The sequence below is a fragment of the Furipterus horrens genome, unplaced genomic scaffold, assembly GCF_987537825.1.
Source record: "Furipterus horrens unplaced genomic scaffold, mFurHor1.1.pri manual_scaffold_2, whole genome shotgun sequence".
NCBI classification, from domain to species: domain Eukaryota; kingdom Metazoa; phylum Chordata; class Mammalia; order Chiroptera; family Furipteridae; genus Furipterus; species Furipterus horrens.
The window spans coordinates 81,474,020-81,496,345 of record NW_028327172.1 but is presented as its reverse complement, the minus strand read 5'-3'; the positions used below and the strand labels follow the sequence as shown (position 1 = coordinate 81,496,345).

General features: G+C 37.1%; 1 protein-coding gene across 1 annotated transcript in view; it reads right to left on the bottom strand.

Annotated features, from left to right (window-relative positions):
* The window catches only part of SIK2 (salt inducible kinase 2), a 129,035-nt gene that overhangs the window by 9,892 nt on the left and 96,817 nt on the right, over nt 1-22,326 (bottom strand). The window contains exons 5-9 of the mRNA XM_090265912.1: nt 19,756-19,880; nt 19,191-19,314; nt 17,603-17,823; nt 15,877-16,029; nt 5,180-5,344 (exon numbers count right to left, since the gene is read on the bottom strand). Of these exons, the coding sequence (XP_090122038.1) occupies nt 5,180-5,344; nt 15,877-16,029; nt 17,603-17,823; nt 19,191-19,314; nt 19,756-19,880 (788 nt within the window). The remainder of the gene's footprint in view (nt 1-5,179; nt 5,345-15,876; nt 16,030-17,602; nt 17,824-19,190; nt 19,315-19,755; nt 19,881-22,326) is intronic.

The following is a 22,326-nucleotide window of genomic DNA, read 5'->3' as shown; positions in this document are numbered from 1 at the left end:
TTCTTTATCCCTCTCTGAATTTTCCATGCATGAGTCTGACGGGTTTTACTTTTTCCAATTATAAATTTAAAAATTCAAATTCAGAAGTAAAAGTTCAATTTCTTCCCTTTACAACAACTTAGAGATTAACACTATTAAGAGTTTGGTGTATAGCCTTTTCAGACCTTCTCTTATGTGTTGTACTACCGCTATGCAAACAGAAGTTATTAAAAATGTAATTAAACAGGCATGAAACACCTTTACTACATTTGCATTTTCAGTTTAGCCTTGTAGGTCCCTTCTGCTATCCAGCTACGAAGGGGGTAACTTGGAAAACCCAGTTATTATAATCTCTAATAAAATGTTAAAAAGTGACTGAAATGTGTGTGTATAAAAAATTCATGGTTCCCACCCTGACTGATGTGGCTCAGTTGGGCGTCGTCCCACAAAGTAAAAGGTCGCCAGTTCAATTCCCAGTCAGGGCACATGCCTGGGTTGTGGGTTTGGTCCCTGGGCAGGGTGCATTCAAGAGGAAACCAATCAATGTTTCTCTCTTACATCAATATTTTTCTCCTCCTCTTCCTCCTTCCCTTCCCCTCTCTAAATATAAGTAAATAAAATCTTTAAAAAATTTTCACACTTCCCAAAGGAACTCTAAAAAAGAGAGAGATTGACACTACAGGGTTTGTGCATCTGTCCTCCATTCGGTCTCTTCGTCACCTGGGGGTCTCAGTTACTGCTCAGAGTTGGGTGACTGTCTTCCAAAGGTGCTGTTCTTTGGGGGAACCCCAAACCAACATTTCAACACAACCCCCCTAAAGGATATTACTGACAGTTTTAAGTTGAAGACTTCGGGGAGGGAAGGAGAAGGGAAATCTCTGAGATGCACAATACCTGTCACCAACTGATAGAAATGAATGAGCAATATGTGCTATTAGGGAGCATCTTCTGGGAGGCAACAAATGGGCATTCTAGCAGCAAACACAGATGAAGCAATACAAAAAAGAAAGGAACTGTACCTCTAACAGATTGGTGCGTGTGTGCATTTATTGATGGGCCCCAAGAAAGAGGTACTAGAGAGGGAAAAGGGTCAAGCATTTTTTGCTGATATAAACAGAACGGTCCACAAGTAAGACCAGTGAATGTCTACCACCTGGTTAAGTGCCAAAGTGGCTCAGCTAGTGTGGGTGGCCAGTTCTCAAGTGGCACTGCTTTTCCTACAAACGCAAATACAACATGTAGCTACTATCTATATCTTTCACAAAATCATTCATTTCCTGTCTGTTTCCTAGTTACAGTAACAATCACAAGCTTTAAAAATAGCTTGCCCTATATAACACATTAGACAGTGCCCAATCTGTATTTCAGGCCTGATGCCCTCACGGACAAGATTTTAGCAGACTGAAATTTAATTTCTTTCAAGGGACTCGTATCTTAAAAATAAATAAATAATGTCATCCCAATTTATGTCTAAATTTCTCAGTGAGAATGTAGTAGCAGTTTATGAGATTATCGAACATGCCAGGCAACCACACAGAGAAAAGAAAAGACTGTCCGCAGAAAGTGGTGTTCTCAGGGGCACAGACTCTTAACTCTTCCTGCTCAGCACCTGATTTGTGATAGCCTAGCATCGAGCCAGACTCATTATTTAGCTTCTGGACCAGTTTTATGTCCAGAGCTCCCTATGTCTGATAATGGTACTCACCCTCCCCATCTTGTAGGCTCATAATACTTTTATCAGTTTGTACATCTTCTCTCTGGACCCTAATATTCTATCAATTTTATCTGTATAATCTCATTTGCATCATCTCCTTCTCTCCAGTTTCATGAGCACTATCCTAATTCAGGCTCTCATCGTTTTCCCCACTGGACACGTGTTCTAACCTTCATTGTCCTCGTCACCATCTCTCCCCTAACTAATGTATTCTGCGGACCCTTCCTGGTTAATTTCTGAAGTACAACATGGATCACAGTGCTTGTTCGGTTAAATTTCAATTGTTTCCTACTACTTTGAAAAAGTCCATTAAAAAAACTCTTTTGATGATACTGAATACATTCCTATACTGAGAACCCTAGCCTAGAGAAAAAGCCCATAGCCCTTGGCTTGCCATTCAAAGCCAATCTATTCATCTTTATTTAATAAAACTCCTCTTCACACTCCCTTTCCTCAGACACATTGAGTTACTGTCCTGACTTAGATGAACCTAGGCTTTCCTGTTGTTTGCTGTTGCTCAGGCTTTCCCCTCTACCTGTACCACATCTTAGTTTCCGTCCACCCAGACTTTGCACACCTCTCAATTGCCAGCTCTGATAGTTAACCCAAAGACCTTCCTGGTCAAATCAGCTAAAATGAACTCCCCCCTGCTTCCTTCTAGTCTTGCAACACTTTGATTTATATTTCTTTAAAAGGCCAATTATTCTATAAACAAATAATGAATAATTAGAAGAAGAAATTAAGAAAACAATCCCATTTACAATTGCATGAAAAAGCATAAAATACCTAGGAGTAAATTTAACCAAACAGGTGAAAGACCTGTACTCTGAAAACAGTAAGACACTGAAGAAAGAAATTGCCCTGGCCAGGTAGCTCAGTTGGTTAGGGCATCATCTTGATACAACAAGGCTGTGGGTTTGATCCCCAGTCAGGGCACACACAAGAATCAACCAATGAGTGCATAAATAAGTGGAACAACAAATTAATGTGTCCGTCCGTCCCTCTCTTCCCCTTTCCTCTCTCTCTAAAAATCAATAAAAATAATTTTATTGAACATAAAAGAAAGAAATTAAAGAGGATACAAATAAATGAAGCATATACCGTGCTTGTGTATAGGAAGAATTAGTATCATTAAAATGGTCTTACTACCTAAAGCAATATACACGTTCAGTGCAATCCCTATTCAAACACAAATGGCATTCTTCTCAGATTTAGAACAGCTAACCCTAAAAGATCCTATCTAGCCAAAGAAACCTTGAGAAAGAACAAAGTGGGAAGTATCATGCTCCCTGATTACAAACTATACTACAAAGCTACAATAATCAAAACAGTCTGGTACTGGCATAAAAACATATATAGATCAATGGAACAGAATCAAGAGCCAAGAACTAAATCCTCTAATAAATAAATAAATGGACTGTTAAAATCAATTAATCTATGACAAAGGCCGTAAGGATACACAATGGGGTAAAGATAGTCTCTTCAATAGTGATGTTGGGAAAACTGTACAGATATATGCAAAAATAAAACTAGACCAGTTTCTTACACCATATACAAATGTGAACTCAAAATAGGTTAATCATGTAAGGTCTGAAACCATAAAACTTCTAGAAGAAAATATAGGCAGTCAACACTTTGGCACTGGCCTCAGCAATATCTTTTTGGATATGTCTCCCTGGGCAAAGGCAACGACAACAGCAACAACAACAAATAAAGAAATGGGACTACATCAAATTAAAAAGTTTCTGCACAATGAAGGAAACTAAACACACAAAAAAAGACAACCTACAGAATGGGAAAAGACATTTGCCACTGATACATTGGATAAGGAGTTACTGTCTAAAATATGAAGGAAATCAAACAGTTTAACAGAAAAAAAAAAAGACAATTCAATAAAAAATGGGCAAAGGACCTGAGGAGACACTTCTCCAAAGAGGATATACAGAAGGCCAAAAGACATATGAAAAGATCCTCAACATCACTAATCATCAGGAAAATGCAAATCAAAACTATAGCGAGATATTGCCTCACACCTGTCATAATGGCTATCACAAACAAACAAACAAACAAAAAACTCAAGAAATAACAAGTGCTGGTGAGGATGTGGAGAAAAGGGAGCCCTCGTGCACTGTTGGTGGGATTGTAAACTAGTGGAGACACTATGGAAATAGAACTGCCATATGACTCAGGAATACCACTTCTGAGTATATATATCTGAAGAAACCCAAAACACTAACTTGAAAAAGATATATGTACCCCTATGCTCACTGCAGCATTTACAACAGCCAGGGTACAGTGGCAACGTAAGTGTCCACCAATAGAATGAATAAAGAAAATGTGGTATATATAGACAATGGAATATTATTCAGCAATAAAAGGAATGATATCTTAGCATTGGTGACAACATAGATGGACCTAGAGGGTGTTATTATGCTAAGTGAAATCTAAAAAAATCAAAACAGGTTTAGAAACAAAACAAAACCAACTCATAGATACAGAGAACAAGATGATGGTTGCCAAAGAAGAGGCAGCTGGTGGTGGGGTGAAAAAAATAAAGGACCAATTATAGTTTATCAGTTTATTCAGTACCTGACACACTGTCTTTAGTTATAGTCCGCTAGACTATAAACTTTGAGGCAGAATACACATCTGACTAACCTTTGCATTACCTAAACAGGCTAAAAAGGCAGGAACCCAATATTTATTAAGTATCTACAATTTGGCCAGAACCTCACACACATTATCTTACATAATCCTCACAATAGTCTTACATTATATAAAACAGAGGTTCAAAGAAGTTAGTGGCCTTGTCCAAGTTCACACAGCTAGTAAAGAAAAAAATCTGTTTTGAACACACTCCAAGAGTGCCCATTTATATGATCCTTTGTATATCACATGAGGCAAAGTATATAAAACACATATTAGAAGTAAGTGTCCATGAAATGAGAGAAGCTGTCACCTTCCACACCCTAAAAGCCACCTTTATGCAGTGTACCAGGATAAATTTATCTCCTTTAAGCATGTCCAAAAGGACAAAAAAAGATGTTTAACTGACCAAAAAGACCATCCTTGTTTAGCTGCAGCACATGCGGCGGAAGAAAGGCAATCAACACAGACAAAGCCCAATACAGCACCATACTTACAATTTTGTTCTCAGAATTACAATTTGTTTTAAAAAAAATCACAAACCTATGTGGGATCAAGAAACTTGAAGAGACAGGATCTGGTTAAGGAAAGAGAAGGGAAGATTTTGGAAAGTGCCTATGAGGTATGACAAGTTATGTAACAGTTGTAATGCTAAGACTGTGAGGAGAGCTGAGCTTAGCCCTGAATACCTTTCTCAGGTTCTTCTGCACAAAAACAACACTTCTGAGTGACTTGAGGAAATGACAAAAGTTCAACAAAGTACAAGTCCAACACCTGTGGACCAGATTGAAGTCTCTAGTCAACCTACAAGCTCAAAGTCTCTCAAAAACACGTTGGTACCTTTGGAGTGTCAACACACTCTTCTTCCATAAATGCTGCTTCCGCCTGACAGCCGGATGCTGGAAAGGAAAAGGCCTCCACATTGGGTGCCTGTGGGAGGAGGGTAGATCGCATCAGTCGCATATTCGGTGAAGGCGTGGCCACTGGGAAACCCACAGTCTGTGCCTGTAAATATGGCAAGAACAGACAGTTTGGGAATATTAATATTTTCAATATAAATACACAAATTTCTGGGAATAAAATAATTCTTCCTGGTAAAATTAAAGGATAAATCATTATTAGTTGGAAACTCCAGAAAAGATTTGCTGAAATATGTATATGGTACAGGTATTGATTTGAAGTATTCTCAGCAATCAATTACTCTAAGACAGGCTGTACAGAATTTCATTCCTGTTCCATAATGAGGTGCATAACTTTCACAGAGATGACAAGAAAGCTAGTCTTCGTAAGGAATCTAAGAAGGCTCTTTTCTTTTTCCAATTCAACAAACATATTGTCTATAATTTTAAGTATATTACCCTGGAAAGATAGAAAGAAAAGTTCCTGCGTCTAGGAGCTCAAAATTGAACCAGGGATAGATATACACACCCACAGCTAACTATAATACAAAAGTACACTGAGGTACGTGCTATCTATCTATCTGTCATTGTGTGTGTGGGTGGGGTAAGATGGTATATATTTCTTGGCAAGGGTTTGTGTGAAGAGGAAGAAAAAAGCAGCAGCAGTTACTTGGAGGCAACAAGAATGACCTTCTTTCAAGGAGACACACAGCCTGAACACAGCTTGCAGGCCCATCAAAAAGAGATGCTTACTGCTGAGTAACTTACATTCCTGAAGTCAACTCACTATAGAAAGCTCCTGGTGGTGTTGACTCCATTTTTCATGTGTCCTTTGTTAAGAATGCTAAGTTTAAACAAGTGCTACAAACTTTTCTTTTAAAAAAATCATTTAAAAAAGAATCTTCCTTTCTGACAGTGGGCAAGGATTGATTTTAAAGATGAAACTGTTTCCTCCCCATCTCTTCAAAACCAGCAGAATAATTTATTAGATGCATTTTGAACACAAGAGACATTGGAAAACATCTGAGGGAACAATCATCATACTAGTTTCTAAAAGGCAGAGGAATGGCCTATATTTTTTCTGCCATAATCATTTCAATGGGTATAAGATGGCAAATTTTAAATTCAAGCAAATGGAAAAGGAACAAATGGTATGATGATAGCTTCTTTTCTCCCAAGACCCGGGTTTAATTCCTGGCTCCATCACTTAAGAATTGTGTAAACTTCATTAGGTTACTTAACCTCTCTGAATCTTGTCTTCACCCATAAAAAAGGGCGCAGTACCTATTTCACAGTGACGTTAGTGTAAAAGGTAACATGTAAAATCCTTCACTTAATGCTAATTCCTCCTTTCTTTTTCTTTCTAAAGTCTGAAAGTGATCACAAGAATTTAATGCAGGAATTAGATTGCAAAGTGAATACACACTTTTGTTTTCAGACACCAGCTAATTGTTCCCAGTTAAAATTTCAGGTTGATGGTTTTCCACATGGGGAGATATGTTAAAAAATATACTTTATAGTTTGACTATCTTTAGATTATACTTTATGTTTGGTATCTTCCAACATCATTGAGTATAATGCATGAAATAAAGAATAAAACAGCAATAGCAAAGTGTTGGTTATATGGATGGTGAAAACAGAAAAAAAGAATTGCATACTATTCTGAGCATAATAAAGAAATAGCTTTTCTTATATCATCATTCAGCAGGCTTATATCTTGGGTCACTTTTGAGACTAAACAACATTTTTTTCTTTCAAGTATTAGTCATTTAAATTAATTTTTTTAGCCACCATATCACAATGTAAAATTTAAATTTCCTAACAAAGTATTTTGGCATATTGCTCTCACCCTCATCATCAGTTTTTCAATCCAAGGATAAAGTTGAACATTGATTTCTATTTCTCAAAATTACTAGACTGCCCCTATACGAGAGCAGTCCACATTATTAGGTCAAAGCATTACCTGAAGGTGTGGCGCTGGAAGTGAGATGCCAACACGCTCACTACGATGTGTTGTTCCTGCTCAGTACCTGCCTCTTATTAGCTGTGACTTTTTACATGGCAGGATCATGCTGTTCCAGACCAAGTGTAACACATTTTCCTTGACAACTTTCACATCCAACCTGAACTCTGACAACAACTTACTGTGAACTTTGTAAGGACAGAGGAATAACACATTTTATTGTGACAATCACTTTATGGTAGGTTCTAGGGGTCTGCTTCTTAGGATTCTTGCAACCACTGAGGGGACTAACAAAGTCTTTTTGAAACTACATAGGTTACAAATATTCAAATGGCATGCTCAGCACTACATAGCTGACTAAAAAATTATGTTATAATAATAGATGGTTGATTAATATCCCAAGGAAGCAGATATTAAGTTTCTTTGGTGATAGACAATGGTCATCTCTAACTAACTAACTGTAATGACTTTTAAAACCATGTTTATTGTTTTGAATCTCTTCTGACTTTGTTCTTTCCAGGACTATGAAATGAAAATAACGTTCCCTCCTATGGGAAAATCTTTATTGCTCCAGTAAAAATATGCTTGTTATTGGCAAAACTATGCTCCCCCTGACCCAAGTCCATACAGGGTGAGCAAAAGCAGGTTCACAGTTGTATAAATAAATAAACAAACAAACAAATAAATAAATAAAACCAACACAAGAATAAACTGTGTTTCACATACAACTGTAAACCTACTTTTGTCCACCCCTGTATGTTAAAGCCCTATCCCCCAATGTGACTATATTTGGAGATAAGGCCCTTAAGGAGATAGTTAAGGTTATTATGTCATCAGGGTGGGGTCCTATAGGACTGGTGTCCCTCTAAGAAGAGGATGAGACACCAGAGATCTGTCTCTGTCTCTCTCTTTCTCCCCACACATGCTGAAGAAAGGCCATGTGAGCAGGCATCTGCATACAAACCAGGAAGAAAGTCCTCACCAGAAACCAACCCTGATGGCCTCTAGAATGGTTAGAAAATAAATTTTTTCTTAAAGTCACCCAGTCTGTGGTACTTTATTATGTCAGCCCTGGTTGACTATACAATGCTTTTTCTTACAGTTAGAAAAAGCAACCTCTCATGAGTATAATTAAAGAATTGGGATGAATGTTTCATTCTTGTCTGCGTAGAGTTGATGAAAACTTGGAGTGGAAGAACTGTGAAGAACTAATAGTTAGAAAAGGCACATTTTTTTCCCTAAATAGCTGTCCGCAGTCAATTAGATGTAACATTTCCTGCAAATATAAGTACTCTAAATCTATCTAAGATGGAAATCTCACTGTTTTCTAAGTAGTGTCACTAGACCATAAGTTCCTTAAGGTCAGGGACTGTTTCCTAGGGTACCTCTGACCAAATAGTGCTGGCAAATAGTGCTCTATTTGCTGAACTGAACTGTAATAGTTTAACTTTTATCTTCGTAGCAGACACATGAAATAGGTATTGCTATCCCCATTTTATATTTAAGAAAACTGGAGCTCAGAGATGCTGACTTGCTGAAGTCACTCATCTCAGTATGGAACCCAAGGTCTGTGTGATTCTTATTGCTAGTGATTCACCATCACTTCTCAAAAGAAAATATTAACATCAGAGAATTAAAGGAAAATGGTTCTTCTAAAACTTTAAGCACACTTATATTCATAAAAATAGACATCTATTTTTTAACAAGTTCAACACTAAATATTAGAACGTGAAATCTCAGAGGGAAAGGAACACAGTCTTCAGCCCTGGTCTGTTGCCTTCAGAAGGCAGTGCACTCAAGACAAGTTTGTGAAGGAGCACTGAAGGCTTCTGCTTGCACTACACACATTTTAAGTCACAGCGGTAAGAAGCTTTCTATGAGAACTTTCATATCTCAGCGTGAAGCAAATACCCTGGGAGATCTCAAATTATATTAAATTTGGCTTGGTGTTCAGATGTAGAACATAGCTTCTTATGTTTGGTCAATTTCTTTTTTACTACCAAGCATCCTGTGAGTTCTTTTTCTTTAATGCATGTCACCCTCCTCCTCTCTGTCTTTAAAGCAATGCCATTTATCTTTGAAGGATTCCAAGTGCTTGGAGCTACTCTAGCCCAAATATCTGGAACTTTTGTCAATAAATTTTTTTACTCATATTAGTATCAACATTCACATTAGTTTATATACTAAAGTATGTATAACAAAGTATACCATTTGCCTGTTAAAATCAAAAATTTTTCATTTCCTTGGTTATTTTCCCCACATATTATATAGAAGGCAATACAAAATACTATTATAATCCTATAAATTTTGAAAAACTGCTGAACAGGAAATACTCTTGGGCTCTTCCATGCCCTTTGAACAAAATACTCACAGAAGTATATGAAAATCCTAAAAGATCATATGAACAAACCACTTCTTAGCCTCTATAAACTGACTCCATGCCCGACTAGTCTCTCAGCCTTTGGCTCAAGAATGGAGTCTTCTCTAATTCGTCATTGTCTCCTCCCTCCCCAACATTTATTTCTTACTTTATATAATGAACACCCACATGGCTCTTACACAGCACTATTCTAAGTGCTATACAATGAACTAATTTAAACATCATAAAATCCTATAATTATCTCCATTTTAAGGCTTGGGAAACTGAGGCATAGAATGACAAGTAATTTTTTTAAGGTCATATAGAGGGAAATGGCAGAGTCTGGAATTTGATCCAGAGTTTTTAATAAACTGGTTAGTCCCTGCTTTTAACAATCATGCTGAGCTGCCTCTCCAAACCATTGCGAAGTTCAGACCAAGTCTACAAATGGTCTTTACACTTGTTCCTTCCTTTCAATTTCCACCAGAATGATATTGGTCAAGCCTTCAGAATGCCTCATCTCAACTACTAGTAAAATCTCCTAACTGCTCTATCCAAATTTCTTCTCTTTCCTATCCAATCTATCCTTCCCATTGTCACCAGATTAATTAGCGTAAAGCATGTATATAATTAATTACTTTCCTACTTAACACCTCATTATTTCCTGAACTGTAAGTAAACATTTTACCTCAGCATTCAAAGCCCTTCATGGTATGACTTTAATTTACCACTCCAGCTTTTTCATTTCCATATACTTTAAGTAGATTAATTTGAATAAGCCTTACATTTACTCTCTTGAGTACTTCTCACCTGCTTCTCCTGCCTACGTGTAATGACTAACTATTGCCTCTCCCTAAGAAAGTCCTATACATCTGTGAAGATCTGCTTAAATGTCATCTCTCTTATGAAGCCTTTCCCATTCAGACCATTCAGATCTTTCCCCTATGCCATTAGTTCTTCCACAGCATTTATCTCTACTTTGAATCATGGTTATTTATAATGTCTTATTTTGCATCCATACTAAAATGTCTCTGAGGGCAATGACCACGTTTTATACATCCTAACCTCTATAAGTGCCTATTTACAGAAGCTCACACAGGGTAAACCTACAATAAAACTTATTAAATGAAATTGAATGGCAAGCTAGTTACATTAATTCTCAATATCATTGAATAACAAAACAATAAAAAATCTCTTAAAGAAAAAAATGTTTAAAATAAAGTAAATCCTTAAAATTAGGAAGGTGTGTACCCACAGGCCCAGAAGAGGTAGCCACAAACTGTGGATTGCTTTGTAGCTCCTACCAGGTAGCTCAGGGCTGGTCACAGGCAACGTCTGACAGTGACCTGTACTGGAGTTTCCCGCAAGAGGCCACAGAACTAACACAGCTGGTGGTGAGTTTCAGACCACATTAGAGCATAACCTAATTACCTCTACAAAGGGCACACCCAAAGGGAGATCTTAGCTGGCACCAGACCCTGCTGGGGTAAATTCCATTTTATGAGGTCAGCCACTGCAAAGCAGCTTGTACACTGGGGTCAGGGTCAACCCTCATAGTCAGCCACCTACCCATGAATGGGCCAACAGCAGGAGGGCTCATATAACCCACACAAGGAACATTTTTGGAGCACCCAGCTCAAGTGATCAGGGAGACTGCTCCACTGAGCCCCACAGGACACCAACTATATTAAGGTCACTTAGCAAGACTGGGAGACAGAGCAGATCTACCTAACAGTCAGAAACAAATATAGGAAGGCAGCCAAAATGGGGAGGCAAAGAAATATGTCCCAGATGAAGGAACAGGAGAAATCCCCAGAAAAAGAACTAAATGAAACAGAGGCAGGCAATCTTCCAGATAAGAGTTTAAAACAATGGTTATAAGGATGCTCAAGGCTATAATAAAAGACAAAGGACATAAAATAATGATAAAGGGATCGATCCAACAAGAGGATATAACCCTTGTAAACATTTATGCACCCAATACAGGAGCACCTAAGTATATAAAGCATATCTTGATGAGCATAAAGGGAAAAACCGACAGTGATACAGTCACTACAGTCATAATAGAAAACTCTAACAACCCACTGACATCAATGGACACATCTTCCAGGCAGAAAATCAATAAGGAAACAGCAGTCTTAAATGACACATTAGACCAGACAGATTTAGTTGATGTTCTTAGAGCATTTTACCTCAAAGCACTAGAATATATATTCTTTTCAAATGAACATGGAGCATTTTCCAGGACAGACCACATATTAGGACACAGAACAAGTGTCAATAAATTTAAGAAGACTGAAATCAAATCAAGCATCTTTTCCAACCCCAATGGTATGAAACTAGAAATCACAAACACACACACACACACACACACACACAAACAAACCCTGAAAAATACACAAACACATGGAAGCTTAATAACATATTACTAAATAATAAATTTGTTAACAATAAAATCAAAGACAAATGAAAATAGAAACGCAGCAACCTTAAATTTATGGGACACAGCAAAAGCAGTCCTAACAGGAAAATTCATAGCAATTAAAAAACTTATTGCAAATTCAGGCCTACTTCAAGAAACAAGAAAAATTTCAAATAAATATTCTAACCTCACACCTAAAGGAACTTAAAAAAGAACAACAAACAAAGCCCAAAGTGAGTAGAAAGAAGGAATTAATTAAAGATCAGAGTGCAAATATATGACATTGAGACTGAAAAAAACAATACAAAAGATCAGTGAAACCAAGCGCTTGTTCTTTGAAAAGATAAACAAGATTGACAAACCTTTAACCAGACTCATCAAGAAAACAAGAGAGGACACAAATAAAATTAGAAATGAAAGATAAGAAGTAATAATTGATATTAGAGAAATACAAAGGATTGTAAAAGAATACTATAAGCAACTATATGCTAACAAATAGAACAACCTGGGTGAAATAGATAAATTCCTAGAAACATACAGTCTTCCAAAACTGAATCAGGAAGAATCAGAACATCTGAATAGACTGCTTACAACTAATGAAACTGAAGCAGTAATCAAAACCTCCTAGCAAACAGAAGTCCTGGACCAGATGGCTTCACAGGTGAATTTTACCAAACATTAAAAGAACTAACATCTACCCTTCTCAAACTATTCCAAAAAATTCAAGAGGAGGAAAGACATCTAAGTACTTTGTATGTGCTCAGTATTATTGTAATTCCAAAACCAGACAAAGACACTACAAAAAAAAAAAAAGAAAAAAAAATTATAGGCCAATATTCCCGATGAACATAAATGCAAAAATCCTCAACAAAATATTAGTAAACTGGATTCAGGAATACATCAAAAACATAATACACCATAATCCAGTGGGATTTATTCCTGGGATGCAAGGCTGATACAATATCTATTAATTAAAATCAATTAATGTGATACACCACATAAACAAAGAATAAAAATCATATAATCATATAAACAGATGCAGAAAAAGTATCTGACAAAATCCAGTATCCATTTATTATAAAAACTTTCAGCAAAGTGTACAGGAATAGAGGGAACACACCTAAACATAATAAAGGCCATATATGACAAACCCACAGCTAACATCATACCCAACAAAGAAAAACTAAAACATGTTTCCCTTAAGATGAGGAACAAGACAGGGATGCCCACTTTCACCACTCCTATTCAACATAGTATTGGAAGTCCTACCCACAGCATTCACACAAGAAGAAGAAATAAAAAGCATCCAAATTGAAAAGTAAGAAGTAGAATTGTCATTATTTGCAGATGACTTGACACTGTATACAGAGAACCATAAAGATTCCACCAAAAAACTACTAGAACTGATACATGAATTCTTTAAAGTAGCACGATACAAAACAAATATTCAGAAATCAGTTGCATTTTTACACACCAATAATGAACTATCACAAAGAGAAACAATCCCATTTACAATTGCATCAAAAAACAACAACCTAGAAATAAATTCAACTAAAAGGTAAACGACTTGTAGTTGGAAAATTATAAGACACTGAAGATTCAAATAAATGCAAGTTCATACCATGCTCATGGATAGGAAGAGTTAACATCATTAAAATGTCCATATTATCTGAAGTAATCTACAGATTCAGTGTACTTTCTAATCAAAATATCAAGTGTTCTCCACAGAACTAGAATGAATAATCCAAAAATTTATATGCAACCACAGAAGACCCCAAACAGCCACAGCAATCTTGAGAAGGAAGAACAAAATTGGAGTTCTTACGAAACCTCATTATCAAACTATACTAAAAGGTGATAATAATCAAAACAGCATGGAGCTGGCATAAAAATAGACATATAAATCACTGGAACAGAATACAATACCCAGAAATAAAGCCATGTCTATATGGTCAATTAACACATGACAAAGGAGGGAAGAATATATAAGGGGGTGAAGATAGTCTTTTCCATAATTGGTGTTGGAAAAATTGGACAAATATATGCAAAAAAAATGAAATGACACCTTCTTATACCATATACAAGAAAAAACTCAAAATGAATGAAAGACTCAAAACCATAAAACTCCTCCAACAGGCATCTCTCTTAGAGATATCTTTTTCTGATACATCTCCTCAGGCAAGGTAAACACACACACACAAAAATAAACAAATGGGGCTACATCAAATTAAAACATCTTTTTACAGTAAAGGAAACCATAAACAAAATGAAAAGACAGCCCACTGAATACACCTGACCAGGGGTTAATATCCAAAATTTATAAAGAACTCACACAACTCAACACTAAAAAAAACCAAACAAACAAACACACACCACACAAATAATCCAATTAAAAAATGGGCAGAGGTCCTGAATAGACGCTGCTCCAAAAAGGACAGCCAGATGCCAATAGTCTTATGAAAAGATGCCCAACATCACTTAACACCAGAGAAATGCAAATTAAAGCCACCATGAGTTATCACCTCACACCGGTCAGTGGCCATCATCAATAAATCAACAAACAACATGTGTTGGTGAGGATGTGGAGAAAAGGGAACCCTAGTGCACTGTTGGTGGGAATGCAGACTGGTGCAGCCACTATGGAAAACAGTATGGAGGTTTTTAAAAAAAAAAAGGAACTACCTTAGACCCAGTAATTCCACTTCTGGGTATATATAAAAGAAACCCAAAACACTTATTCAAAAGAATATATACACCCTTATGTTAATTTCAGCATTATTTACAATAGCCAAACTATGGAAGCAACCCAAGTGTCCATCAATAAATGAATGGATAAAAAAGTAGTGATACATATATAAAATGGAAATATTACATGGCCATAAAAAGAATAAAACTTTACCATTTGTGATAGTAAGGATGGACCGATAGAGCATTATGCTTAGTAAAATAAGTCAGTCCGAGACAAATGCCATATGATTTCAATTTTATGTGGAATCTAAAGAACAACATAAATGAACAAACAATACTGAAACAGATACACACATACAGAGAGAAGACTAATGATTGTCAGAGGGGAGGGAGATTGGGTGAAAAAGATGAAGGGATTAAGAAATACAAATTTGTAGTTAAAACACAGAGCATAGGAAGTATAGTAAATAATATGTAACAACTATGTATGGTGCCAGGTGGGTACTGGAAATATCAGGGGGAACACTTTGTAAAGTACATGATTGTCTAACCTCTATGCTGTACACCTGAAACTAATACAAAAGAATGTTGCATGTAAACAATAATTGAAAAATTAAAGCAACAATAGAAAGAATAAAATCTGCAACATGAATGAACCCAGAGCATATTGTGCTGAGTGAAATAAATCAGAGAAAGACAAATACCATATGACTGCACTTACACGTGGGATCTAAAAAACAAAAACAAAAAAAACAAGCAGAATGCAAACAAGTTCAAAGATACAGAGAGCATTTTGACAATATCTATACGGGAAGGGGGAAGGGTAAAAAAGGTGAAGGGATTCAGAAGTACAAATTGGTAGTTACAGAGTAGTCACGGGGATATCAAGTACAGCACAGGGAATAAAGTCACTAATACTGTAATACTATGTATGGTGTCAGATGGGTACTAGATTTATTGGGGTGATCCTTTGTAAGTTATACAAATGTCTAATCATGGGTTATACACCTGAAACTAATATAATATTGTATGTCAACTGTAATTGCAAAATAACAGGAAGGTGCTAAAATTTGAAAATTTTAGTGAATGATAGGCAGAAACTTTATGGAAAAATTCTAACCCTTTGTACTACAAGATGAAAAAAAGTGTCAACCACATGTGAATAGGCACATGCACAGATAAGACTACTGGCTAACAGGGTGTTACCTTGGCAACTGTTTGTTCAGCGATGGTGCTGGGCCTCCGCTGGCGGGAATCGAGCCTCTGCTCCACAGGAAAACTGCTCCTATGTGATTTCAGGCGTTCCACCAACAAGTAATAGATGGCAGCGAAATGATTGTAGCTCTTGTTCTGCAAAGACTGAAAAGAGAAAACAAGTGCTGAAGGCCAAGAACTTTTATAAAAACCATCCAAAGATCTATACCTTTCCAAAAAAGATGGAAGAAATCATGTGTTCTTAAAAAAGTGTAACAAAATATGCCTCAAAATGAAAGCTGTTGCAGAGTTTAGAACCACAGATCATTTCAAGTTTCTAGTATTAATTTTATAAAGTGTGATACCTTTAAATGACTTGACTGGCTCTTTGACATTAACAGGATCCATTTTTTTTTTTGCATTCAGAGAAAATGCCATCATTGTCTTGAGTAGACATTCCCCAGTGCTTTCATATGGTCCCAGCTCATAGTTGTAACTATGGTGTAAGGTCGGCTGGCAACCTGAGCCCAGAGGCTCTAATTCCATAGCTTTAACACAAGTCCAAACCACTGTAAACTCTGAAGTGAATGATTAAGGTCTTTGGGGAACTTTCTGGTGATTATTTTGGGCCGGAGAAGGACATTTGGATGCTAGATTGAGAGACACTGTGTCTCTGTTCTTAGGTAATTTTTTCCTCTTGTTTTTGCAGTCCTGCCCTCTTGAAACCTTGAAAATAAAGTTGCCTCCCAATTTTTCACATCCCTTGTTGGCCAGATTCCCCAGGGTACTAATGAAACAGAGAAACAACTGCTCCTTTGGCTTCTAATTCCACCTGACAGTCTGCACCGGTGCTGTGCAGGGTACGGCAAAGGCAGAGCGCTCTCAGCAAAAGTCCAAGGCCAGCGGAACTGTGCTCACAGCTGCCATTCTGTATGTACTTCATGGATGAGTACAGAAAAACATCACTGAGTGTATGATGAGCAAAGCAGAAAGCCAGTCTGGTTTCACTTATGGCTACAAGGAAAGAAAAGGCAGCACAGTTTGGAGCACTAAATATTCACAAAGGAGCATTTAATACTCTTTCTTGTTATGGTTCCTCCTTAAAAGTGCTTTTTTTTTGAAATTTTGTTTTTTTACTGTTGTGGAGGTATCAAAAATATGTATATTTTATGAGTATGCTAACTATTAAAGAAAGAAATAAAAGTAATAAGAAATCTCCCAGGTTCAAGACCTTCTCAGTTGTATGGCCCATAATACTTCCATATTAGGAATCTACCTGTTTCTGCCTTCTCAGTTTCTCCAGTTCACAAGCTAAATTTAACTGGCTTTCCTAAACCCGAGGCCTCCCATCTTGTTTTCTGCTTAGCCCTAAGCGTTTTTCCACAGCCACACATTTGTGTTTCATGTAATCTAGTTTATTACCTATGTGAAACTTTGTTTCACCTTAGAGAAACTTGCTACTTTGTATTTGTCAAGCTTCATTTTTGTCTTTTCTCAGTCCTATATTAATCCTTCCTCTTGAATTTTTTGGCAGATGGGACAAAGGTGGGAATTCACACATCGAATAAAAGCAAAAACAATCTGATATAATCTTCAGAGAAAATTGAACAGTATGCCTCAGTGCTGGGGATGGCCATGCTAGAAGACCAGGATGACAGGTATTATAAGGATGAAATTTCAAGTTATTGAGTACAATAGAATCCTAAAATATTTTCAGTTAAATATCCAATCACTTTACCTCAATGGTTTTCTGTTGGTCTATTCCAAGGCTATGCATCAGTCGCAGAACCTGTTCATTGAACTCCCCAATGGATGGCTCATTTTCTTGCCCTTGTGAATAGAGAACAGGTCTCTGTACAGGAACTTCTACGAGCATCCATTTATGCTCCTTGATTTGAGCTATGGTTAGCCGTTTGGAAGGATCTAGGACCAACATCCTTCGAATAAGGTGCTCACAATCTAGGGAAAACACAACATTAACAAAAGTCACGTAAATCACCTTGCACTTTAGGATGGTTGCTTGATTCATGTGACTTTGTACAATTGCATTAATCTTTGTACCTTCCACAATGCCCACTGGAAAGCAGAAGGTCAAATGAATAAATGAGTATATGAAGGTTACTTAGTATTTGTCAAGTTCACATGGTGAATGTTGACACATAAAATTAACCATCACCCTGAATGGATACTTACAAAAAACAGAAGGCTGTAGGTCTATCCAGTTCTGTGCTAAATGAGCCTTTCTACTGAATTTGTCAACTGAAAATATCTAGACACAGTCTGGGATTTCCACTAAAGGAAAAAAACATACCTTCTTCCTAGAATAAGCAAATAATAAATAGATCCTTGGTCACGTCTAAGGCTGATACACTAAGGCTATGTAAGTGAGGTAAAAGCTCTCCAGTGGATTGCTGCTTTCTCCTGATCAGTGCAGATGAGGAAAATGTATGCGAAACATTACTTCTGATTATACCAAGACAATTGCACTGCTCCAACTCTGGGAACTAGCTTATCCTCTGAGCTGACATTATGCTCATTAGCATCCCACATAAGTTAACCTTAGGTCACTTACTCTGTGCCAGGCACCACGATAAGTGCTTTTATAGAGATTAATTTAATTAATCCTCACAACACCCCTAATTAGAAACTATGTTTATTTCCATTTTATAGATTGAAGAAACTGAAACACAGAGAAGAGATATAACTTGCCAAGGTCAGACTGTCAGGTTAGAGGTGAACTCAGGATTGAAACCTGGCAGTCTGGCTCCAAAGTCTACACTCTTAAGTATTTTGGAGTATTATTTCTACTGTTACTAGGAGTAAAAGAGTTAAGAATGATAAGCAAAAACTAACCTAAGGAGTAAACTTAACTGCTGTCTGTGTTACAACCAAATATAAGACTGCTGGGATTATGGCAGTTCATCTTAATTCAATAGTTTTGCCAGTGGTTTTTAAATTTAATAAAAAAATTTTAATTTGGCAACTTCCTGCCAAAAGATATGGGAAAATCCATTTCAAACTTAAGAGTGAAATGGTTGTGAATCTGTATCTACAAAGAGCTCCTCTAAATCTAAAATAAACCTGGGACCTTTATAGATTGAGAGTAAACGGGAAGACTTGCTGTTCTTAATCAGGGGAACCTTCTGTTTTCTGTTAGGAAGACTATAACTTTTCTCCCCTACATGGAGGGGGCTGCTTATTTCTATGGCTTTTAAAGTTACTTTATTTAGCACCCAAACTCTTAGAAACAGGGAAGCGCTGCCTAGGCGTTTCATTTGGAGCACCAATTCTGTATGGCACAATTAGTAAGATGAACAGGTTACTACCTTCTGACATGAAATACGGAATCCGGAATCTTCCTTCCAAAACCCTTTGCCTCAAAATAGGAAGAGTTGGTCCATCAAAAGGCAGAGCTCCACAGACAAGGACATAAAGAACAACTCCCATGCTCTAGGGGGGTGAAGAAAACAATGAGGTCATTTTTCTACCAGGAACTTCAAACATTCTTTTGTTTTCCCAGATATTCCCAGGGCTCTTAAAAGCCTACAGATTGAAAAATTCCTGTTTGAATGTATTATTTTCTTGAGTTTGGAAAAAAAAAAAGAAACCCTGATTACTACAACAGAGTATCCTACAATAAATACCAAAAGATCTGAATTTAATAATTTTGATTACTATTTAACTTTAAATTACTGCTGATGTTAGGATGATAACATCTGTCTTTAGAAATTCTTTCCAAGAATCCAATTCAAGATGCTCAACTAATAATGGTCCAGTGGACAGGGGAAGTGTGAACCATGGCTTATGTATTAGATATCAAGAGCTTCCAAGATGGGCCAGAGTACCAATTATCATCATAGAAGCATTTAACACAGCAAAGCAAATAAGTACCCAAATATCCAGCTGTGGTCCTTCATACTGCTGCCCTTCAAAGACTTCTGGGGCTGCATAAGGGGGGCTGCCACACCATGTTGCCAGAAGTTCACCACTCTTAAAGAAATTTCCAAAACCGAAATCTATTGGAATGGAAATAAATGTTATGTTCATCTATGGTCTCAAACTATACTGAATTTGTCTGTACCAAATTTTATAATATTCTATGTTAATAATATTACTATTATTTACTTTGTGAGGAAGGGGATGGCATCTATTTTGTGATGTTTCTCTAGCACTTAGAATGACTAGCAAATATTAATTTAAGCATTGAAAAAATATTTCTTGAATGAATGTATAAATGAATCAAGTTTTCTTCTCAAAGAGACTAAGTAGGAGATTAGAAAAAAGACTTTAAATAATTTTTTTTAAGGCTGAAAGAAAATCCATTGGTATGGACAACCAACTTGTATTTGATAATCTCAGAATTTTAATTACTCCATAATTAAGAGTTATTTATCTTATATAGTTCCTAAGAAAAGAACCAAGTAAGTAAAACTCTAAGATATTTACCTAAACACAAACAAATGATTGGCTGTCCTACAGCCATTATCCCAGAGTAGCAAAATATAGAACCCTTTAAGGCAACCGAGTACAGTGTTTCCTAAGTAACAGCTCTCTAAGTATTGGCCCATACAGCCTGATTTATGGAGACACCTATCTGATCAGCTCATTAACATGGATGGCCTATGTGTTAGATATCAAGAGCTTCCAAGATGGGCCAGAGTACCAAGTCACAGGCCACCTATTACCAGTATTTACTCATTTACAGAATGCAGAGGTATTGTATTTCAAAACAGCTAATGGTCTTCTCCTATTAGTCATACTGAATCTAAAGCTTTGATATATAGCATGCACTCCGGAAATACTATACTCAGATGCCTTCAATATGCATGAAAACTACACCAGAATTCGGTGACCTTTTGATATAAATGCTAAGCCTTCACATAGTCTCATGTTCTTACTGAAGAAACGAATTCCTATTATTTTGTCAGTTATAGCCACACTGTTTTCTGTGATAGCACACTGTTGATTGAAGAACACTGCCTTAGTGACAGGAACTGGCTCTGTACCCAGCCAGTATACAGCACTGATTGGATAGTGAGCTTTTAAGAGGTGTCCCCAGGGGACTGGATCGAGTCTCCAGTGTTAAACTGACTAGCTGTGTGACTTTGGATCAGTCCTTGTGAGCCTTGGTTTCTGCATCTGTAAAGCTGAAGCAATAAATGCATGCAGTCAGCAGGTTGTTGTGGAATCCAACGTATTAACATAAACTCACACTCTGTTCACACCTGGAGACTTCAGATAGTCCAGTCTGCACTGTATGCTGAAGCGTTCTCTTAACTAGTTGATGCAAGAGCTGGTGGCAAGCACTAGTAAGGATGACAACAGTCACAGTCCCCAACACTACTGCTTCACAGCAGAGTACAAATTATGAAGTTGAGGAGAACTACAGCTGATCTCCCACTGTGCCACTTCCTAGCTTCAAGTCCTCTAGGTAAATTATTTACCTTCCCCGAACCGTAGTTTCTGTATCTATAAATGTGGGGATAATCCACCTACCCAGTAAGGATGCTGAGGATTAAATGAGATTAATAATGTAAAATGCCTGGAACATATGTGAAACGCCAGCTCCCTTCTCCTTCTGTGAAGCATCATTATCAACTACTGCCTTTCAAAGACAAAGTTCCGGAGAAAATATACTAGACGGGTAGGAAAAGCATAGGAGACCTTAAGGGTTCCAAGGAGAAAAGAGGGCACATGTGGGGAAAGCCTCCGGCACAGTCCAAACCTGGTGAAGTAACACTGGTCTGGCCTTGGCATCCAGGAGTATGAGGCAATGAGAGCTTCTCCTTCACAATGTGACAATGGTTCAATCCTATTCTGATTTCCAAAATAACTGTGAAGAAAGGTTTACCTTCTCAATTCCATCTCTATAACTAACCACTCATAATATATCACATGTACATATTGATACATTTTTAATTTTCTAGGAAACCTATATTCTCAAATGAGTCAAGAACTAGATGTTCAAATAACATTTAAAGAGGAAAATGTTAATTTCACTCACACAGAAAAGCACAAGAAGCTCTGGATGTGTGTTTGGAGATCCAGAAATAGGTCCAATAATTGCTGTACTTTAAACCATAATCACAGGATGAGTTTAAGCACATGTAAGTTGAGGATATGCTACAAGTAGTATTGTAGTTTTAATGTCTCAAAGAGCCATTATGGAACCCCATCATCCTGAATGTCCCTGGACTCTGGGGGAGTGAATTCACAGGAGTGACTAGGACAAAAGCCTGTCAGAAAAGCAGCCTGGCCTCTTTATGGCCCGAGCTCGCTCACTGGTACATTTCATAGGCACGAAGACAGCAAGAGTGAGGAAAGCATCATGTGCCTGTGGCACCCCAGTCTCAACCTTGGCTTTATATGTCCAGGACAAAGATAGTGCCCTGTTAACTTATAAGAAGTCATACTAAGCAGATTTTTACTTCTATTTCGTGTAAATAAAGAAAATAGGAACTT